General features: G+C 39.6%; 1 protein-coding gene across 4 annotated transcripts in view; it reads left to right on the top strand.

Moving 5' to 3' along the window:
* ACAD11 (acyl-CoA dehydrogenase family member 11) overlaps nt 1-13,578 on the top strand; it is a 90,854-nt gene extending 77,276 nt beyond the window's left edge. For 2 of the 4 annotated variants that reach the window (XM_081301193.1, XM_081301192.1), the window contains 3 exons: nt 9,004-9,120; nt 9,983-10,092; nt 12,062-13,570. In XM_081301193.1, the coding sequence (XP_081157319.1) occupies nt 9,004-9,120; nt 9,983-10,092; nt 12,062-12,176 (342 nt within the window). In that variant the 3' untranslated portion in view covers nt 12,177-13,570. Of the gene's footprint in view, nt 1-9,003; nt 9,121-9,461; nt 9,551-9,982; nt 10,093-12,061 lie in introns of those variants that run through there. The other 2 variants (XM_081301195.1, XM_081301194.1) reach the window with 2 other exon arrangements.
* The last annotated feature ends 2,302 nt before the right edge of the window (nt 13,579-15,880 follow it).

Raw genomic sequence — 15,880 nt, 5'->3', positions numbered from 1 at the left:
TATCCTGCCACTTTGCTGAATTCATTTATTAGCTCTAATAGTTTCTTTGTAGACCCTTTTGGGTCTGCTAGGTATAGAATCATGTCATCTGCAAATAGTGATAATTTAAGTTCTTCTTTTCCTATTTATATGCCTTTAATTTCTTTCGTCTGTCTAATTGCTCTGGCCAGTGTTTTGAGAACTATGTTGAACAGAAGTGGTAAGAGAGGGCATCCCTGTCTTGTTCCAGATTTTAGAGGGAATGCCTTCAATTTTTCTCCGTTCAGAATGATGCTAGCCTGAGGCTTAGCATAGATAACTTTTACAATATTGAGGTATTTCCTGTTATCCCTAGTTTTTCTAGAGTTTTGAACATAAAGGGATGCTGTACTTTGTCGAATGCTTTTTCTGCATCTATCGAGATGATCATATGGTTCTTATCTTTAAGTCTATTGATGTGGTGAATAACATTTATTGATTTCCGTATATTGAACCAGGCTTGCATCCCAGGGATGAAACCTACTTGATCATGATGCACAATTTTTTTGATATGTTTTTGTATCCGATTCGCCAGAATTTTATTGAGGATATTTGCATCTAGGTTCATTAGAGATATTGGTCTGTAGTTTTCTTTCTTTGAAGTATCTTTGTCTGGTTTAGGAATCAGGGTGATGTTGGCCTCATAGAATGAATTTGGAAGTTCCCCCTCTTTTTCTATTTCCTGAAATAGCTTGAAAAGTATTGGTATTAGTTCTTCTTTAAAGGTTTTGTAAAACTCTGCTGTATACCCATCCGGTCCTGGGCTTTTCTTAGTTGGTCGTCTTTTGATGGCTTCTTCTATTTCCTCAATTGATATTGGTCTGTTTAGGTTGTCTATATCCTCCTGACTCAATCTGGGCAGATCATATGACTTAAGAAATTTATCAATGCCTTCATTATCTTCTGTTTTATTGGAGTATAAGGATTCAAAATAATTTCTAATTATCTTCTGTATTTCTGAAGTGTCTGTTGTGATATTGCCTTTTTCATCCTGTATGCTAGTAATTTGAGTTCTCTCTCTTCTTCTCTTCATTAGCATGGCTAAGGGTCTGTTGATCTTATTTATTTTTTCAAAGAACCAACTTTTAGTTTTGTCAGTTTTTTCAATTGTTTCTTTTGTTTCGATTTCATTGATTTGTATTATTTCGTTAAACATATTGCTCATTCCTTTGGTTTGGACCTCTATACCTTCCTGTATCCCAATGACCCTTAAGTTTGGTCTCTTTATGTTATCCCATATTTCTTGGATGTTCTGCTCATGGTTTCTTAACAGTCTCGCTGAGCTGTCTATGTTCTTTTCAAGTTGAATTACTTTGTCTTCATTGTCTGATGTTCTATCTTTTAAGTGTTCTACTCTGCTGGTAGTATTCTCATTTGAGTTTTTAAGTTGGTTTATTGCTTCCTGCATTTCTAGGATTTCTGTTTGTTTGTATTTTATAACCTCTATCTCCCTGTGTAATTGATCTTTTGCTTTTTGGATTTGTTTATGTAATTCATTGTCAAAGTGATCTTTCACTGTCTGATTTTGCTGTCTCATGTCTTCCTTGAGACTCCAGATCATCTGAAGCATGTATATCCTGAATTCTTTATCTGACATTCCATCTGCTGCAGATATTACCTCTTCTAAAGTTGAGTTGACCTGCATTGCTTGTGGTCCTTTCTTTCCTTGTCTTTTCATACTGATCGCGTTTCTTTCTGCTTGGTGAAACTGTCGTTTTATTGAATTTTCCCCCTATATATTTATATTGCTCTTGTATAGTTGCAAAGTCTCCCTTTTGTGGAGAAAGACAATGTTAACAGTTCTCAATATCAATAGTACATCATCTAAGCACACGTTTTCCTTATTACTACATTTATAGCTAGACTCTATGTCTACAAATGTTGGTTTCGATTATCGTTTACAAATATAGTCATTAGTTTCATGAAAGGCATACCATTTCTGGTAGCTTGAAGAGAACTGGATTTCAGGTGTAGGATGTTATGTTTATGGGGAAAGGAGTGAGGGTATGGGGTTAATCTAACTTAGTAGCTTTGGAGAGCTCTAACCAATAGATGGGTAATTTATGGAAGAATGTATAGATTCAAATTCCTATCTGTATTTATAAGATTACCCTACTTATGAATAGTAAAATTTAGGGGGTTGAAAGTGGAATAGAGGGAGTAAGAGGGAGTAAAAACAGATAACACGGAAAGGGAGAGAAAAAAGAGAGCATGAAAAAGAAAATGCGAGAAAAAAGAAAAGGAATAAAAAGGGGGAAGAGAGGTGGGGCATATGCAATTCCTCTATAGTATATTATTCTGGTGATTCAGTTGTTAAAGACTTTTTCGTGTACAATTTTTGGTTTCACATATGTTGAGGTTGTGAAGACCCGAGGGGGAAGGGTAGAGGAGACTGGGTGAATAGCTGAAAAGAGAGAGAGAAGAGAGAAAAAGAAAGAAAAAAAGAAAAAAAAGATGTCTCTCAGAACTCTGTTTTCATTTCTTCCAGTTGGTGGCGTTGTCTATTCCTAGCTTGAGTCTCTGGGTTCAGGATGGTGGTGGTAGTCAGTGTGAGAGGACTTGAGCTTCTACCTGTGGCCTCTCTACTCTTATTCTCTGAGATGTAAACCAGGTGCCTGATCCGCTGCAGAACTGCACTGGTAGCCATGCCAGTCAACCGGTTGGTGGGTTTTAAGTGTTGGTGGGATTTTCCAAGATGAGTTCCATCAGTTTTTCTCATAAGGTGTTTGATGAGGTGGGGGTGTTGGGGAAACCTTATGTTTGTCAAGAGCTCAGTCAGGTGACCCCACGGGAGGGCGGCAGGGCCCCTCCTCCAGTTGGAGTGGTCTGTCTACCTCACCGGCGGGAGGCTGGGCTCCTCCAACTGGGGAGGTTTGTCTACCGCTCAGACGAGTCGCTGGGCCTGTTCTCCAGGTTGCAGGTCTGCCTACTGTGCAGGCGCAGGCTGCGGCTGGGCCTCTCTTCCAATTGGGGTGCTCTCTCTACCACACCGGCGGCCGCTGGGCCCCTTCTCTGGGACACGCAGCCTGCCTACCTTGCAGGCAGCCGCTGGGCCCCTCCTCCAATAGGGGTGATCTGTCTACCACGGGGGGGGGGTGGGGGGAGGAGGGTGACCACTGGGCCTGTTCTCCAGGTCGCAGGTCTGCCTACCTTGCAGGCACAGGTGAAGGCTCCAGGAGGTGCCCCTCCTCCAATTGGGGTGATCTTTCAACTAGGCCGGCGGGCCGCTGGGCCCCTTCTCCGTGACACGCAGCCTGCCTACCTTATGGGCGGCAGCTGGGCCCTTCCTCCAATTGGGGTGATCTGTCTACCACGCCGGAGGGCTTCTGGGCCTGTTCTCCCGGTGGGTCACAGGTATGCCTACCTTGCAGGCGCTGGCGACAGCTCTCCCTTGAAAAACTTTCTACAGAAAGTGGGATAATGAAAACATCCCCAAAAAACCTTTCTAATTTTTAAGAAATCAAGAAAAAGTATTATTAAATATTTAACATGTACTGTTACTAACAAGCTAATATTAGGTAAAATTTGTATTCATAGAACTGTATTTGTGTTTACTGGACAAGTATATTTTAAGACATCAATCCCCTTGTAAAGTACACTTGTGATCCTTTTTTAAATTTTTGCAGTATATTTTTTATCCAAATTCTTAGACTGTGTTTGCTTTCCATGAAGTATAACATGTTTAATATTAGTAATAATGGCAGTATTATTAATGCTAATATTAATAACATCAGTAGTGCGAGGGGGAGGGGCAGGAAGGAGAGAGCCACAAAAAGAATAGCAATAGTTACTGAGATCAATATCTTGTAGTCTTTATGCTCATTCAGCATACACATGGCTTAGTTGCAACACTGTTCTCATGAAGAAAATAGAGCTCGCTTTATGATATCATAACTGAGAATAGTTTGTGGTGAACCTCAGAGTACAGAGTACACAGCAGGGGAAGTGTTCAGCTATTGATGGGCACTGTTGGAGGAGGTTTTGGGGTCATGGATACAGCCCTCCTGCTGCTATTTAGGGATGAAAGAGTTGCTCCTAGCATCAACTATGGCTTCTTCCCCTTTTCTCTTTTCAGTTTTTGCCACACAATCCATTGAGCAGGGTGAAGGGAGGACAGAGTAAAATTGATACATTGTTCAAACGTGCCTTGGGCACTTTACCCCTATGCTACATCCCCAGCCATTTGCATTTTTTATTCTGAGACAAGGTCTTGCTAAATTGCTAAAACTGATCTTGAACTTGAGATCCTCCTACCTCAGCTTCCAGTGTTGCTAGGATCACAGGCATATGCCACTGTACCTGGCTACTCAGAAGTTTCTGCTTTTTAAAAATATGCTTCTTTATTGGAAACTTCTCACATCTGGTACAAATAAGATGATCTAGCTGAAGCAAAAAAAGAGAAATGTATGTCATAAACAAAAATTCAGGCCAGCTTACCCACCACCCGCCGCCCAATTTGTGAAAGTTTAACATTCCATATCCCTGAATTTGGAGACTCCTTCCAGCTCTCTTCAAACAATTCCAGTCTCTAAAGCAAAATTCAGTCTTAGTAAATAAATTTGTCAGTTTCCTAGAGCACTCAGTTCTATTCATTTAATGCTTTTTAGCAAATCTAGGGTCTGTAATGACCCAGTTGAGAACACATTCTTTTATTCTGAAGCTAAAAATGTAAATGCATTTTGATTCTGTTCATGAAATTACAATTACTTGGTTTTGCAACCATAAAAAAAATTCTGTTGACTGCCAGCAGCTTGTTTAAAATCATGAATTCAGAACTATATGTTTCAACCTCTAAGATAGTGCTATTCAATAGAAATACAGTATGAGCCACAAATTTTATTTTTTGTGGTATGGGAGAGTAAACCCAGAGCACTCTACCATTAAGGTATTTCCTTGAGTCTTTTATTTTTTGAGACAGAGATGCCCCGGCTGGCCTCAAAATCATAAGTCTTTCTGCCTCAGGCTCCTGAATAGCTGTTATTACAGACATATGCCACCAGCACAAATATAATTTTAAATCTTCTAGTACTTTAGCAACATCTTTAAACAGTAAAAACAAATAAATGAAATTAATTTTAAAAAATATTTTATTTTTCCCAAGATACCCAATACATGATCATTTCAACTTGAAATCAATATAAAAATATTATTAAGGAGATATTTTAAATTATTCAAAAATACTGATTCTTTACAATTGGGCATCTCTATTACACTTTAATTACATTTAAATTCAGACTGAGCATATTTTAAATGCTTAGTAGCCACATTTGATTAGTGGCTGTCATTCTGAACATAAATGCTCCAGAGAATCTCTAACCAAGCATCCTATGGCTAAAGAAATTTCCCAAAGCAAACATGATGGTGCATAACCATGGCTCTGGCAGGTGAGTGTGGCTTGGGTGAAAGCACTGCCAGTCTAACTTTCTTAACAAACATTGTTCTCCAATGTAAAAACCAATTCTATGTTTACAATTGGGAAACAAGAATGGATTTCAGCTAACAGGAAACATTCAGTATGTTGCCTGAGCTTCTGTGCTGAATTCTAAATATACATTTGCTCCTGGGGTTTATGGTGAGGCTTGACAAAAGTGGACAATCTCAAGAGATGTTCACTAAGATAAATGAGAAGCAATTACCAATTTTTAAAAACTTTTTGTTGTGAGATAATTATAAATAGACATACAGATATAAGAAATAATACAGAGAGATCCCCTACATCCCCCAATGGTAACATCTTGTATCAGAACCACAATGTTGTTATGGATAAAGTTAGGCTATAGAACATTTCCATCCCTACCAGGTCCTTCACACCACCCTTTCATGGCCTACAATTAACTCCTAGCAACCAACTAGGTTTTCATTTTTATACTTCTGTGATTTCAGGAATGGAATTATACAGTATGTAAACCTTTGTAATTGGTTTCTTTACTCAAGCACTATCTTTTAGAGATTCATCTAGATTGCATGTATCACTTTTCTTATGGTAGCATTTACTTGTATGGTTGTATGACAAGTTTGCTTAACTACTTACAACAGATCATATACAGTTGCATGCTTAATTTTCTATTGTTTTTTGAGGTACTAGGGATCAAACTTAGGGCCTCACAAATGCTAGGTAGCACTTTATTGCTGAGCTACACCCCCAGCCTAGCATGTTTAATTTTTAAAGAAGCTGCCAGACTCTCTTCTGTTTTTCATTCTCACTGTGCATAAATGACCCAGTTTGTCCTCACTCCCACCAGCATATTATGGTGTGAAACTTATTAAATTTCAGTCATTCTGATAGACTAATGGCGGTATTTCAAGTGGCCTTAATTACATCACCCAAATAGCTAATCATAAATGAGCCTTTTGTGTGCTTATTTGCCATCTTATATCCTCTTAAGTTCATGTATTATGCCCATGTTCTAATTGTTTATTTTTTTACTGTTGCATTTTGAGAGTTCTATACATATTCCAGAAAATCTCCTTTGTCAGATATGTAATTGGCAAATATTTCCCCCTCTTTTCATCTTTCACAGAGCAAATTTAATTTGAATGAATCTTAACTTGTCATTTTTTGCTTTTATGGGTCATGGTTTTGGTATCAACTCTAAGAATTCTTTGTCTCTTTGTCTCACTCTATGTCCTAAAGATTTTCCCCTATGATTTTTTTCCTTAAAATTTTTAATTTGAATATGCAATACATTTTGAGTTGATTTTTTAAAATTTCTGTATTTTTTTATGTGGTGCTGAGGATCAAACCCTGTGCCTCACACATGCTAGGCAAGCATTCTGCCACTGAAGTAAAGCCCTAGCCCCTTGAGTTTATTTTTTTAATAACATATAAGACTTAAGTTTGATTTTTGTTTGGTTTGGTTTGTTTTTTGTTGTGGTGGTTGGTTGGTTGTTTCCCCTATAGATGTCCAATTGCTTCAGCAAAATTTGTTGTAAAGGATGTCTTTCCTCTACTGAATTGCTTTTGTACCTTTTTCAAAAATCTATCAGGCATATTTATGTGGGCCTATTTTTGGTTGTCTTATATCCTAATTATCTATGTTTGTCTCTCTGCCAACAAACACCACACAATCTTGCTTACTGTAGTAATAAAACTTTTCTTGAAATAAACTAGACTGACTCTTCTCAAAAGTCATTTAGTGACTGACTTCTCTTCAAAAGTGTTTTAGCTGTTCTCATTCATTTCCCTTTCCATGTAATTCTTAGAATAATCGTGTTCATATCTGTACAAAGAGTCTTTCTGGGATTTTGATAAGAATTATGTTAAATGTATACTTCAGTTTAGAAAGAATTGATATGTTAAACCACGATGCAAAGAAAATACCACTGACTCCAATTTTAAATCAAATTAAAGCAAGCTTGTAATTCTGACTAGCTGGGACTGTCCCTCTCCCAAAATCCGTGGGATAGAAGACAGTACTCCAGCTCTCTAGGAGTGCAGCTTTATAGCACAGAAAGTTGCAAAAAGGGAGGTGTCTTGAGAACTTCAGATAACAGGATTTTGACAAGCATAATACAAAGGCAGGTAGTAGGTTAATGGTCTAAATGGTTCAGTACTTAGGGAGTAAATTTAGATCCCAACATCAGAATTTGTGAGGCACCATTAGGGTTTCAGAGAGGGTTGTTATCTGGTCAGGGAAAGCCAGAATTTATGAGGCACCACTAAGGTTTCAGAGAGGGTTGTTATCTGGTTAGGGAAAGCCAAGCATGGGTGAGTTCAAGGCACAGGCAGGCATTCCAAACAAGTTTAAAACATCAAAATACAGCCAGGCCAAATAGAAATCCTAATATTTTACAGAAAACAGAAAACAGAAATGAATCTTTTGTAACTTTTGACAAGATGGCTCCTGACTTAAGAGGTAATTAGGCTGGGCTTATCAGATACTTTACTATGTTGTATTTTTATTCCATGAACATGGTGTGTCTCTCCATTTATTTAGCTTTTCTTTGGTCTCTTTTATCATCTCTGTGTAGCTTTCAGCATACAGATCCTATGCACGTCCTTTTACAAAGTCATACATCACAGAACAATGTTTTAGTCAATGATGGATTGCATATACATGGTGGTCCCATAAGATGTATCACCTAGTGATGTCATAGCTGTTTTCGTTTTTGTAGGTACACTCTATGATGTTTACACAATTAAAAAATCACCTAAGAACACATTTCCTAGAATGTATGCCACAACTATGCCTAACTTTACTTACATATAGAGCAGTACTTACCTCTATTTACACATAAGTATTTTGGTTTTTGAGCAATTGCAAATGGTGTTGTATTTTTAATTTTTGTGTCTCTATATTTTTAATATACACACATATACACATATACATACATATATGTTATATATATGCAGTTGATTTATGTATGTCTATCTTGTATCCTATGATCTTGAAATAACATAAATTCTAGAAAATTTTTTTGTAGATTGCTTGGGAGTTTTGAGGACAGGCAGAACTGGTAGATTCAAAAAAGGTCTGGTGATATGGTTCAGTGGCTAAGTTCTCCTGGGTTACAATCCACAATACAAAAAAATAATAAATAAATAAATAAAATAAAATAAAATTATGAAATTAAAAAAAGAGTGCTGCTGAATTATCCCCTTGCTGGGAATTATCTACTTTGACCATGGCCAACTCCACCACCAAATACCTAGTCAGGTTTCCATGAGAACATGTAATCTGCATTCAGGAGGGCCATTCAGGAGTAGTTTGGCAATAAACTGCCCAGTTCAGCCATCTTAAGCATAAAGATATCCAAAATAAAAGATTTTTCGGAACCAATAAAGTTTATTTTAAAATGTTCAATTTTAACTAGTAGTCCACAGGTAAGTGGCTAGGTGGTGTATATCAAGCGAATGAACTCTTTCATTTTGAAATATATAGAAACATCATTGGCCTAGAAATTGTTTTCTTCAAACTCTAACGCTGTGTTACATGTGGTCTTCAGATACCAGCTTATCTTCTCCTTCCTTTTGCTCCCCTACAGGAAGTTGTGGCTCACTGGATTGCTGAGAGCCGAATTGCCATCGAGGAGATCCGCTTGTTGACCTTGAAAGCCGCCCACAGCATAGATACTCTGGGCAGCACTGGTGCCAGAAAGGAGGTGAGGCTCCCTGGACCACTAACTGCAGAGACTTTTTCATTTTCTCCCACCCGTTGTGCATTTCAGGTTTTAAGACACTTCAGTGGCTCTCAAAATATTGGAAGCCTTCAGTAATTATGGTTTAAAGATTATAAATATCTATTATTTGCTAGTTTTCATAGGGCTGCTTTAAGGGATGATTTTGAGGGATGCAGAATATCTTCAGCTTTCTTGACATGCAGTAACAAGGAATGGGGAAATTCTAGGCTTTATATAGACCTAGAATTAATAGTACTCACTATGCCACTTTCTGCTAGCCTGTGACCATGGGCAAAGTAACTGATCTTTCTGCTTTGGCCCAGGGTTCTTGAGGAGAATAACCAAGATGATACATATAGAATGCACAGGACAATTCTGCCACATAGTAATGTTTCACAAAAGGCACCTCTTGCCACTGCCTTCCTTCTGGCTTATATGGGATAAGGACATGTCATTTATTTCTAAAAGCCCATAAAATCACTAAGAGAAAACTGAGTAGTGGAGTGATGACCCTTGAACTCTTTTTATGACCCCAAACATGATGAGTATAATTTATGAGCTGCCTGAAATCCTTTTGGAAATGAGGCAAGTTATAAATAAATGAATAAAACGTGACTTGGAAAGAGACAGCTCTTTCCAGAAGGTCTGCATTGACTGAAATATGGCCACTAACTACATTATAACAAATCTCATTGTTGGCTTTCACCAAAGATCTTGTTTTAGTGGTGTTTTGCTGTGGGAAATTTTCCTTATTTCAATTCACAGAGGAAAATACAGATTTTATCAAATTCTGGCTCTGTGTGTATGGTCTAAAAAAGCATTCTTGCATATCTTGCTATTGTAGATTGCAATGATCAAAGTGGCTGCCCCACGGGCCGTCTGCAGGATCATTGACCGAGCCATCCAAGTGTGTGGAGGTGCAGGCGTCTCTCAGGATTTCCCTCTGGCTAACATGTGAGTGGATATAGAATATTTAACTAAAAATATACCAAAACCTTGACACTAATTGTTTAGGAAGAAAATAAAGATACTTACTTTAAAGCATAATTGAAGGCTTAATGAAGTGATACTGTAACTTTTAATATAGACCTCACCACCAAGAAATATTTGACTCATAATTACAATCATCAGCTCATTCTGACATGTTAAATTTCACACCAAGAGGACCCACTAAGGACTCCTGGCATACACAATAGTATGGAGATCTACCCAGAAATACGAAGGTGGGGAGTACCAGAGAGAGCCAAACAGCCGAGAGCCAACTCTATGTGTATGGGACAAATCACCAGCCACACAGGGAACCAGCAGCTGCACTTGCAGCAGAGAATGCCAGTGGCCATGAAATAGCCAGATTCTCATTACAGGGAGGCTAGAAGAAGCATTCTCCATCCACTATCTGTCCCCACACGTGGCCACAGTGCACCTGGTCTATCGCACTGGAAGTAGGGTCTCACCTTCCATGGATTTTTAGCCTTAAGAAAGAACAAAACATATGCTGTAATACCATTTGCTACCTGTATCTTACTTAAGACACCTCTTAGCTCTTCCAAGTTCTGGTAACATGTGGCAAACCAAGAATGAGATTAACCCCACTGGTTCAAGCCCAGAATCTGCATGAGGAAAGGAGCTGGCAGGAACTACAGCATCCTCTCTGTGGTGTTCACATCCAGTTCTGACAGCAGTGCATAGCCAGATGGCAGGGTAGCAACAGGAACCAACCACAGTGTTCCTCTTTGCCATTTTGGTGCAATGGTGGCTGAAGTCAGGTAAAATTCCTCTTGGTCCCTTTTTGCCATGCACACCTGGGTTTACGGTGGCTGCTGGATCCATGACTTTTTCACAAGTCCTTTATCTACAGTGCACATGTGAGGGCGAGGCAATGGCTGGACCCACTCTTGCCCAAGGCCCCTCAGCTCATCCCTGTGGTCAGAGCAGTTGCAGGAACTATAGTTTTCCCTCCTTGCTCTATCAGTAGCAGGTGAAACTGGCCCAGGTAGAGGGCATCAGCAAACAGCACGGGCATCTGCCTTAAGTCCTGGAATGGTGTGAGTCTACCAGCAGCTGGCCATACCCTTGGACTCAGAGGGCAAGTGCCTCCAGCCTGTAGTTCTCAAGGGCACCAACCTCCACTCTCCCTATTTTGCAACACCAGTCCCCTGCAGAGCAGGGCAGCTCTCAGGCTTTGTCACTGTCACTCTGCTGCACCAAGCTGGGGGTTAATGAAGCAAATACCTTCTGAGCCAGTGCAGTGGAACGTCTGTGGGCTCCCAGGGTGGGCATGTGTAGGTTTCTGAATCCTAGATCAGTCCAAATTCAGACCACAGCTCCCTTCTCAAGATGGCTCCTGGCCACAGCACCCTGTGAGTTCACTAGGAGACGATGTGAAATCCTTTCCAAAGCAAGGCCACTGTGCAGATTTCAGCTTACCTATCTAAGTGGGCTTCAAGCCTGTGAGGTTATGAGCCTTTCTAGTAGCTAGGATTGCCAGCGTCCTCATTAATAGAGTGTGCTGGAATTCTTCCTTTCACCCTGACCCTGCAGAGTCAGGATGGTAGATACTGGGGTTTTTTGCTTTTATCCCAGGTCTCTACATTTCCCAAGGTTCCATTTTCTCTTTGCCAATCTCTAGTGGTCTCTCAAAATCACTCACCTCAAAATGCACTTGTTCACCTGTTGCTAGAGTTCTCTGTAGAGAAGTGAGTGAGTACTGCCACCTCTATTTAGCCATCTTGAATCCTCCCAAGTTAGGAACTTTAAAATAGCATCTTGGAAGTCCTTTGGCTTACTCCCTTCATTTTAATTGCATTCCTTTTCTTATTCCTGCTGTATTGAAATTAATCTTGGTTTAGAATTATTATTTCATTAAATTATCATGTTCCTCTTTGACACCTCCCACAAATCCCTGCTCTTTTGTTTTTATCAGGTATGCATTAACACGAACTCTGCGCCTAGCAGATGGACCCGATGAAGTGCACCTCTCAGCAATTGCCAAGATGGAGCTACAGGACCAAGCCAAAGCGCAGAGAGCCAAGATGTGAGGAAGGCAACACCACTCCATCCCCAGGGTAGACGCATTCCTTAATCAGCTCCAACATTTGAGTCTCACATTTTTGTAACAGATTGAGAACAGGGTTAGTTTTCACTTGTGGTAAAGATTTTAGCCTCTATTTTGATCAGTGGGTTTTATAATTTCAAGGGTCACACAGATATAAGTTGGAAAATCTGTAGCTGTTCTTAGGTCTAGTAACTAAGTGGTTTAGTATTTGCTTTTAAGTGCAACTTATAATGAGATCATAAAATAATGGAGAATTATTTCTAAAACATTTCCTGTGTGGCATAAAAATGGTTTGATGTTTTGAATTTTAGGAATTAATATAAGTAAATAACTTCAATAATATTTCATCCTGCTTTTAAAAACATATAGTTGGATCTCTTTTAAACACTATTTTTAGAGGGGTTAGTTTGAAATCGTGCCATAAAGTTTGCACATGGCTATATGGGTTGTTTAGAATCCATGCAATTCTAACTTCTTCATAATACAGCCTGGAGCACTTGTCTTCCATCTGAATGCAGCTGATAGTTTACAAGAAAACACGGCAAATTTTGAGAAAATATAACTAAGAACCATTTTACTTGCTTATAAAATGTTAATGAGAACAGTGGACAGATTGAGCTGTAAGAAAGTTCTTCTGTTTTGTTAAGAGGTTAAAGACAGTCTGCTCTGAGTGGCCCAGGCGTAGCAGCAGCCTGTGCAGACATCCTTGTGGCAGTTACGTCAGCTGTCACACATAGTATAGTTGTCGGCCATGTGTGACTTCTGAGCACCCTAAATGTAGCTAATGAAACTGAGGAACCCCCAGGCACAGTGGTGCACACCTACAATCCCAGCTGCTCAGGAGGCTGAGGCAGGAGGATTGCAAGTTCAAAGCCAGCTTCAGCCATGGTAAGGCCCCAAGCAACTCAGTGAGACCCTGTCTCTAAATAAAACACAAAATAGGGCTGGGGATGTGGCTCAGTGGCTGAGTGCCCCTGAGTTCAATACCTGGTACCAAAAGGAAAAAGAAACTGAGGAACTGAATTGTTAATTAAAAAAAAAATTAAATTTAGTTATTAGGGGAAAACTTTTAAGTATGCTTAGAATGACTGGATTTTGTGAATCTACTTTTTCAACTGTAAATTTAATGAAATCTTAATACAGAGAAAGTATTTTGAATCAAAATTTGGCATCCAAATAAGAAAACAGAGTAAGTGTAAAATGTACATCAGATTTTGAAAACTTAGCATGAAAAACATCTCAATACCTTTTTATATTGATTACATATCAAAATAATAACTTGGAAATATTGAGTTAAATAAAATTTATTATTAAAAATTATTTCACCTGTTTCTCATTACATTTTTGTGTGAATATCATTGCAATAGTAACTGATCAAGTTTTAAATTTTCAAATAAAAGGTTTTCCCCCTAAAACCTTTTAAGTTTGTTTTATCAGAACACATATACATCCCATGAATTTAATGATGTCCTTAGATGATTTCCATCATGATTTAAATTTCTCCTTGGGTGAGTGTGGAGGTGCAGGAATTTGACCAGCCCTGGGCTGGGGTCCCCTGTGTGTGGTGAGGTCCTCTGCAACATCTGCCCTCTTACCCTCTGCATAGCTCATTTTCTTTCTCCATTTTGAGATGAAGTTTTTAATCCTAGAGGACCCTCACCTACCAAGGGCCTATTGTGAGAATCACTGAAACTATATAGAACATCTGGAAATTAGTTAACATGATACTACTTTATAAGGTCTCCTTATTTGATGTGGAGCAAATCCTGTAACCTTATTACTAATTTACAAAGTTGTAATTTAGAAGAAATCAGGATTTTTTTGAATAATTGGCTTTAAAGATTATGCCCAATACTAGTAATCTTGTAATTTTCTCTCTTTAAAGAAAGCTGGCTAAATTAGTTATTTGTTTCCGTTATCGACTGTCTTGTACGTACCACACTCTAAGGCAGATCACTTTGTGTCATCAATAGTTACCTCTTTCCCTACCTTTATTTATTTAGATAAAATCATGTTAAAAAGAACAGTATGTTTTGTTTTGTTTTTGAAAGGGGAAAAAAGTCTCCAAATTATAAAAATGAAGAGAGCAAGGGTCCCTTTGCCCTGGTCATGGTAGGGAGAGTGTACTGACTAGAATCTTGTGAGCCTCAGTCCATTTCTAGGGCTCTGTCTCTGCAGGCTGTTGCCAGGAGTCACTGAGCAACAGTCCTCTTAGGGTAGTGTGCTGGCTTTGCCACATGTTAGGAACCACATGGTTTTAAAATGAGAAGTTTTTGCAGGAAGAGAGGCGGGAGAATGGGCTTCCCAGTCAGGGCTTCCCCCACCAAGATCCCTCCAAGATTTCCCGTGTGGCTGGTGGCAGGAGAGGAGGAGCCTCCAGACTGCCAGACCGGGAAGACACAAGACGCACCACACAAAAAGGTCATGGTCTTTACTTCGGCAAAACAGTTAGGATGCACGAGGGGAGAGGGTGATTGTGCAGGGGAGTAGCCAGCAAGGGATCTCCAATATCTGAAGTTTGTAACTTCAAGAAGGCACAACTATGGAGGAAGTGGTTTCCTCATCCACCTGTGGCTATCTATAAAGGCCTCCTGGGGGTGGGTTCCCAGCATCCCAGCTGTTCCCATACAGCTGTGGTCCACACTTCAAAGATGCTTACACATTGTTGAAGAGAACGATAGTGGGGGACAAGCAGCCAAGTCCAAAGTGGCAGGTAGATCTTTGAACAGAGAAGTTGTAAACTCACCTCTCACCAGCATTGACACATGCAGATTGAAAGGGAGAAGGGTGGAGGATGATACTGCATGCCAATGGAATCCAGTAAGTGGCACAAGGCTTGCCCAAACCCACTTTTCTCCTTGTTCTTGAATCAAGGTCAGAGGAAAGGCACTTTTTTTTTTTTTTAACTCAGACTTCCTACGGAATTCGTAAAGAATATTATCAAAAGAAATGTATTCGTGAAAACGTCTACTATGAAAAAATATCCTATTTCTCCAGCCTTCTTCTTCTTCTTTTTTTTTTTTTTTTTTTTTTTTTTTTTTTTTTTTTTTTGGTCTTTGGCCTGCACTATAGCAGTAGGCCCAACTGGACTTCTGGTCTGTTTTCACAGCAGAACTGCCAGCTGCAACAAGCCTCTTGTGTTTCCGCAGCTTTTATCTCAGAATAAATTAACAGTCCTTGCTTTGGTTCCATCTGAGCTTATCCCCTGACAGCTCTTTGATCTCCCCAACATGGCCCACTCCATCATGGTCCCCTGGCTGCTGTTCTAGCACACAAACACAGCCAGGCCTGGAGCCTCGTTCTGACTCTCCTCTCCTGAAGGTTTCCAGACGCCTGCTCAAGAGCCACCTCAGAGTGTCCTTTCTTGACCACTGTTCTGATCATATTTCACATGCTGTCATTCTCCGCCTCCTTACCTGCCTTTCTGTTCTCACAGCACACACTACCTTGCACATATCTATCTACTCATGGTCTCTCTTCTCACCAGAGCGTAAGGCCCTTCCAAATTTCACTTCCGTCACTTTTCTGTGCACTAATGTCTCCTTGATCCCTGAAACCGTGCCTGACATCTTCACTCTTTACTCATGCTCATTTGGGGGGGGGGGGGTGAAGATATGCAGAGAAAAGTCTGCTTCACAGAGCTGGCTGAAGCATTTAAGAAAAGAATGAAGGAACGTGTGAAAGAGT

This window comes from Spermophilus citellus, assembly GCF_964194105.1.
Source record: "Spermophilus citellus genome assembly, chromosome: 7".
NCBI classification, from domain to species: domain Eukaryota; kingdom Metazoa; phylum Chordata; class Mammalia; order Rodentia; family Sciuridae; genus Spermophilus; species Spermophilus citellus.
The sequence above is the reverse complement of the archived record's forward strand: the minus strand, read 5'-3'. Positions and strand labels throughout refer to the sequence as shown.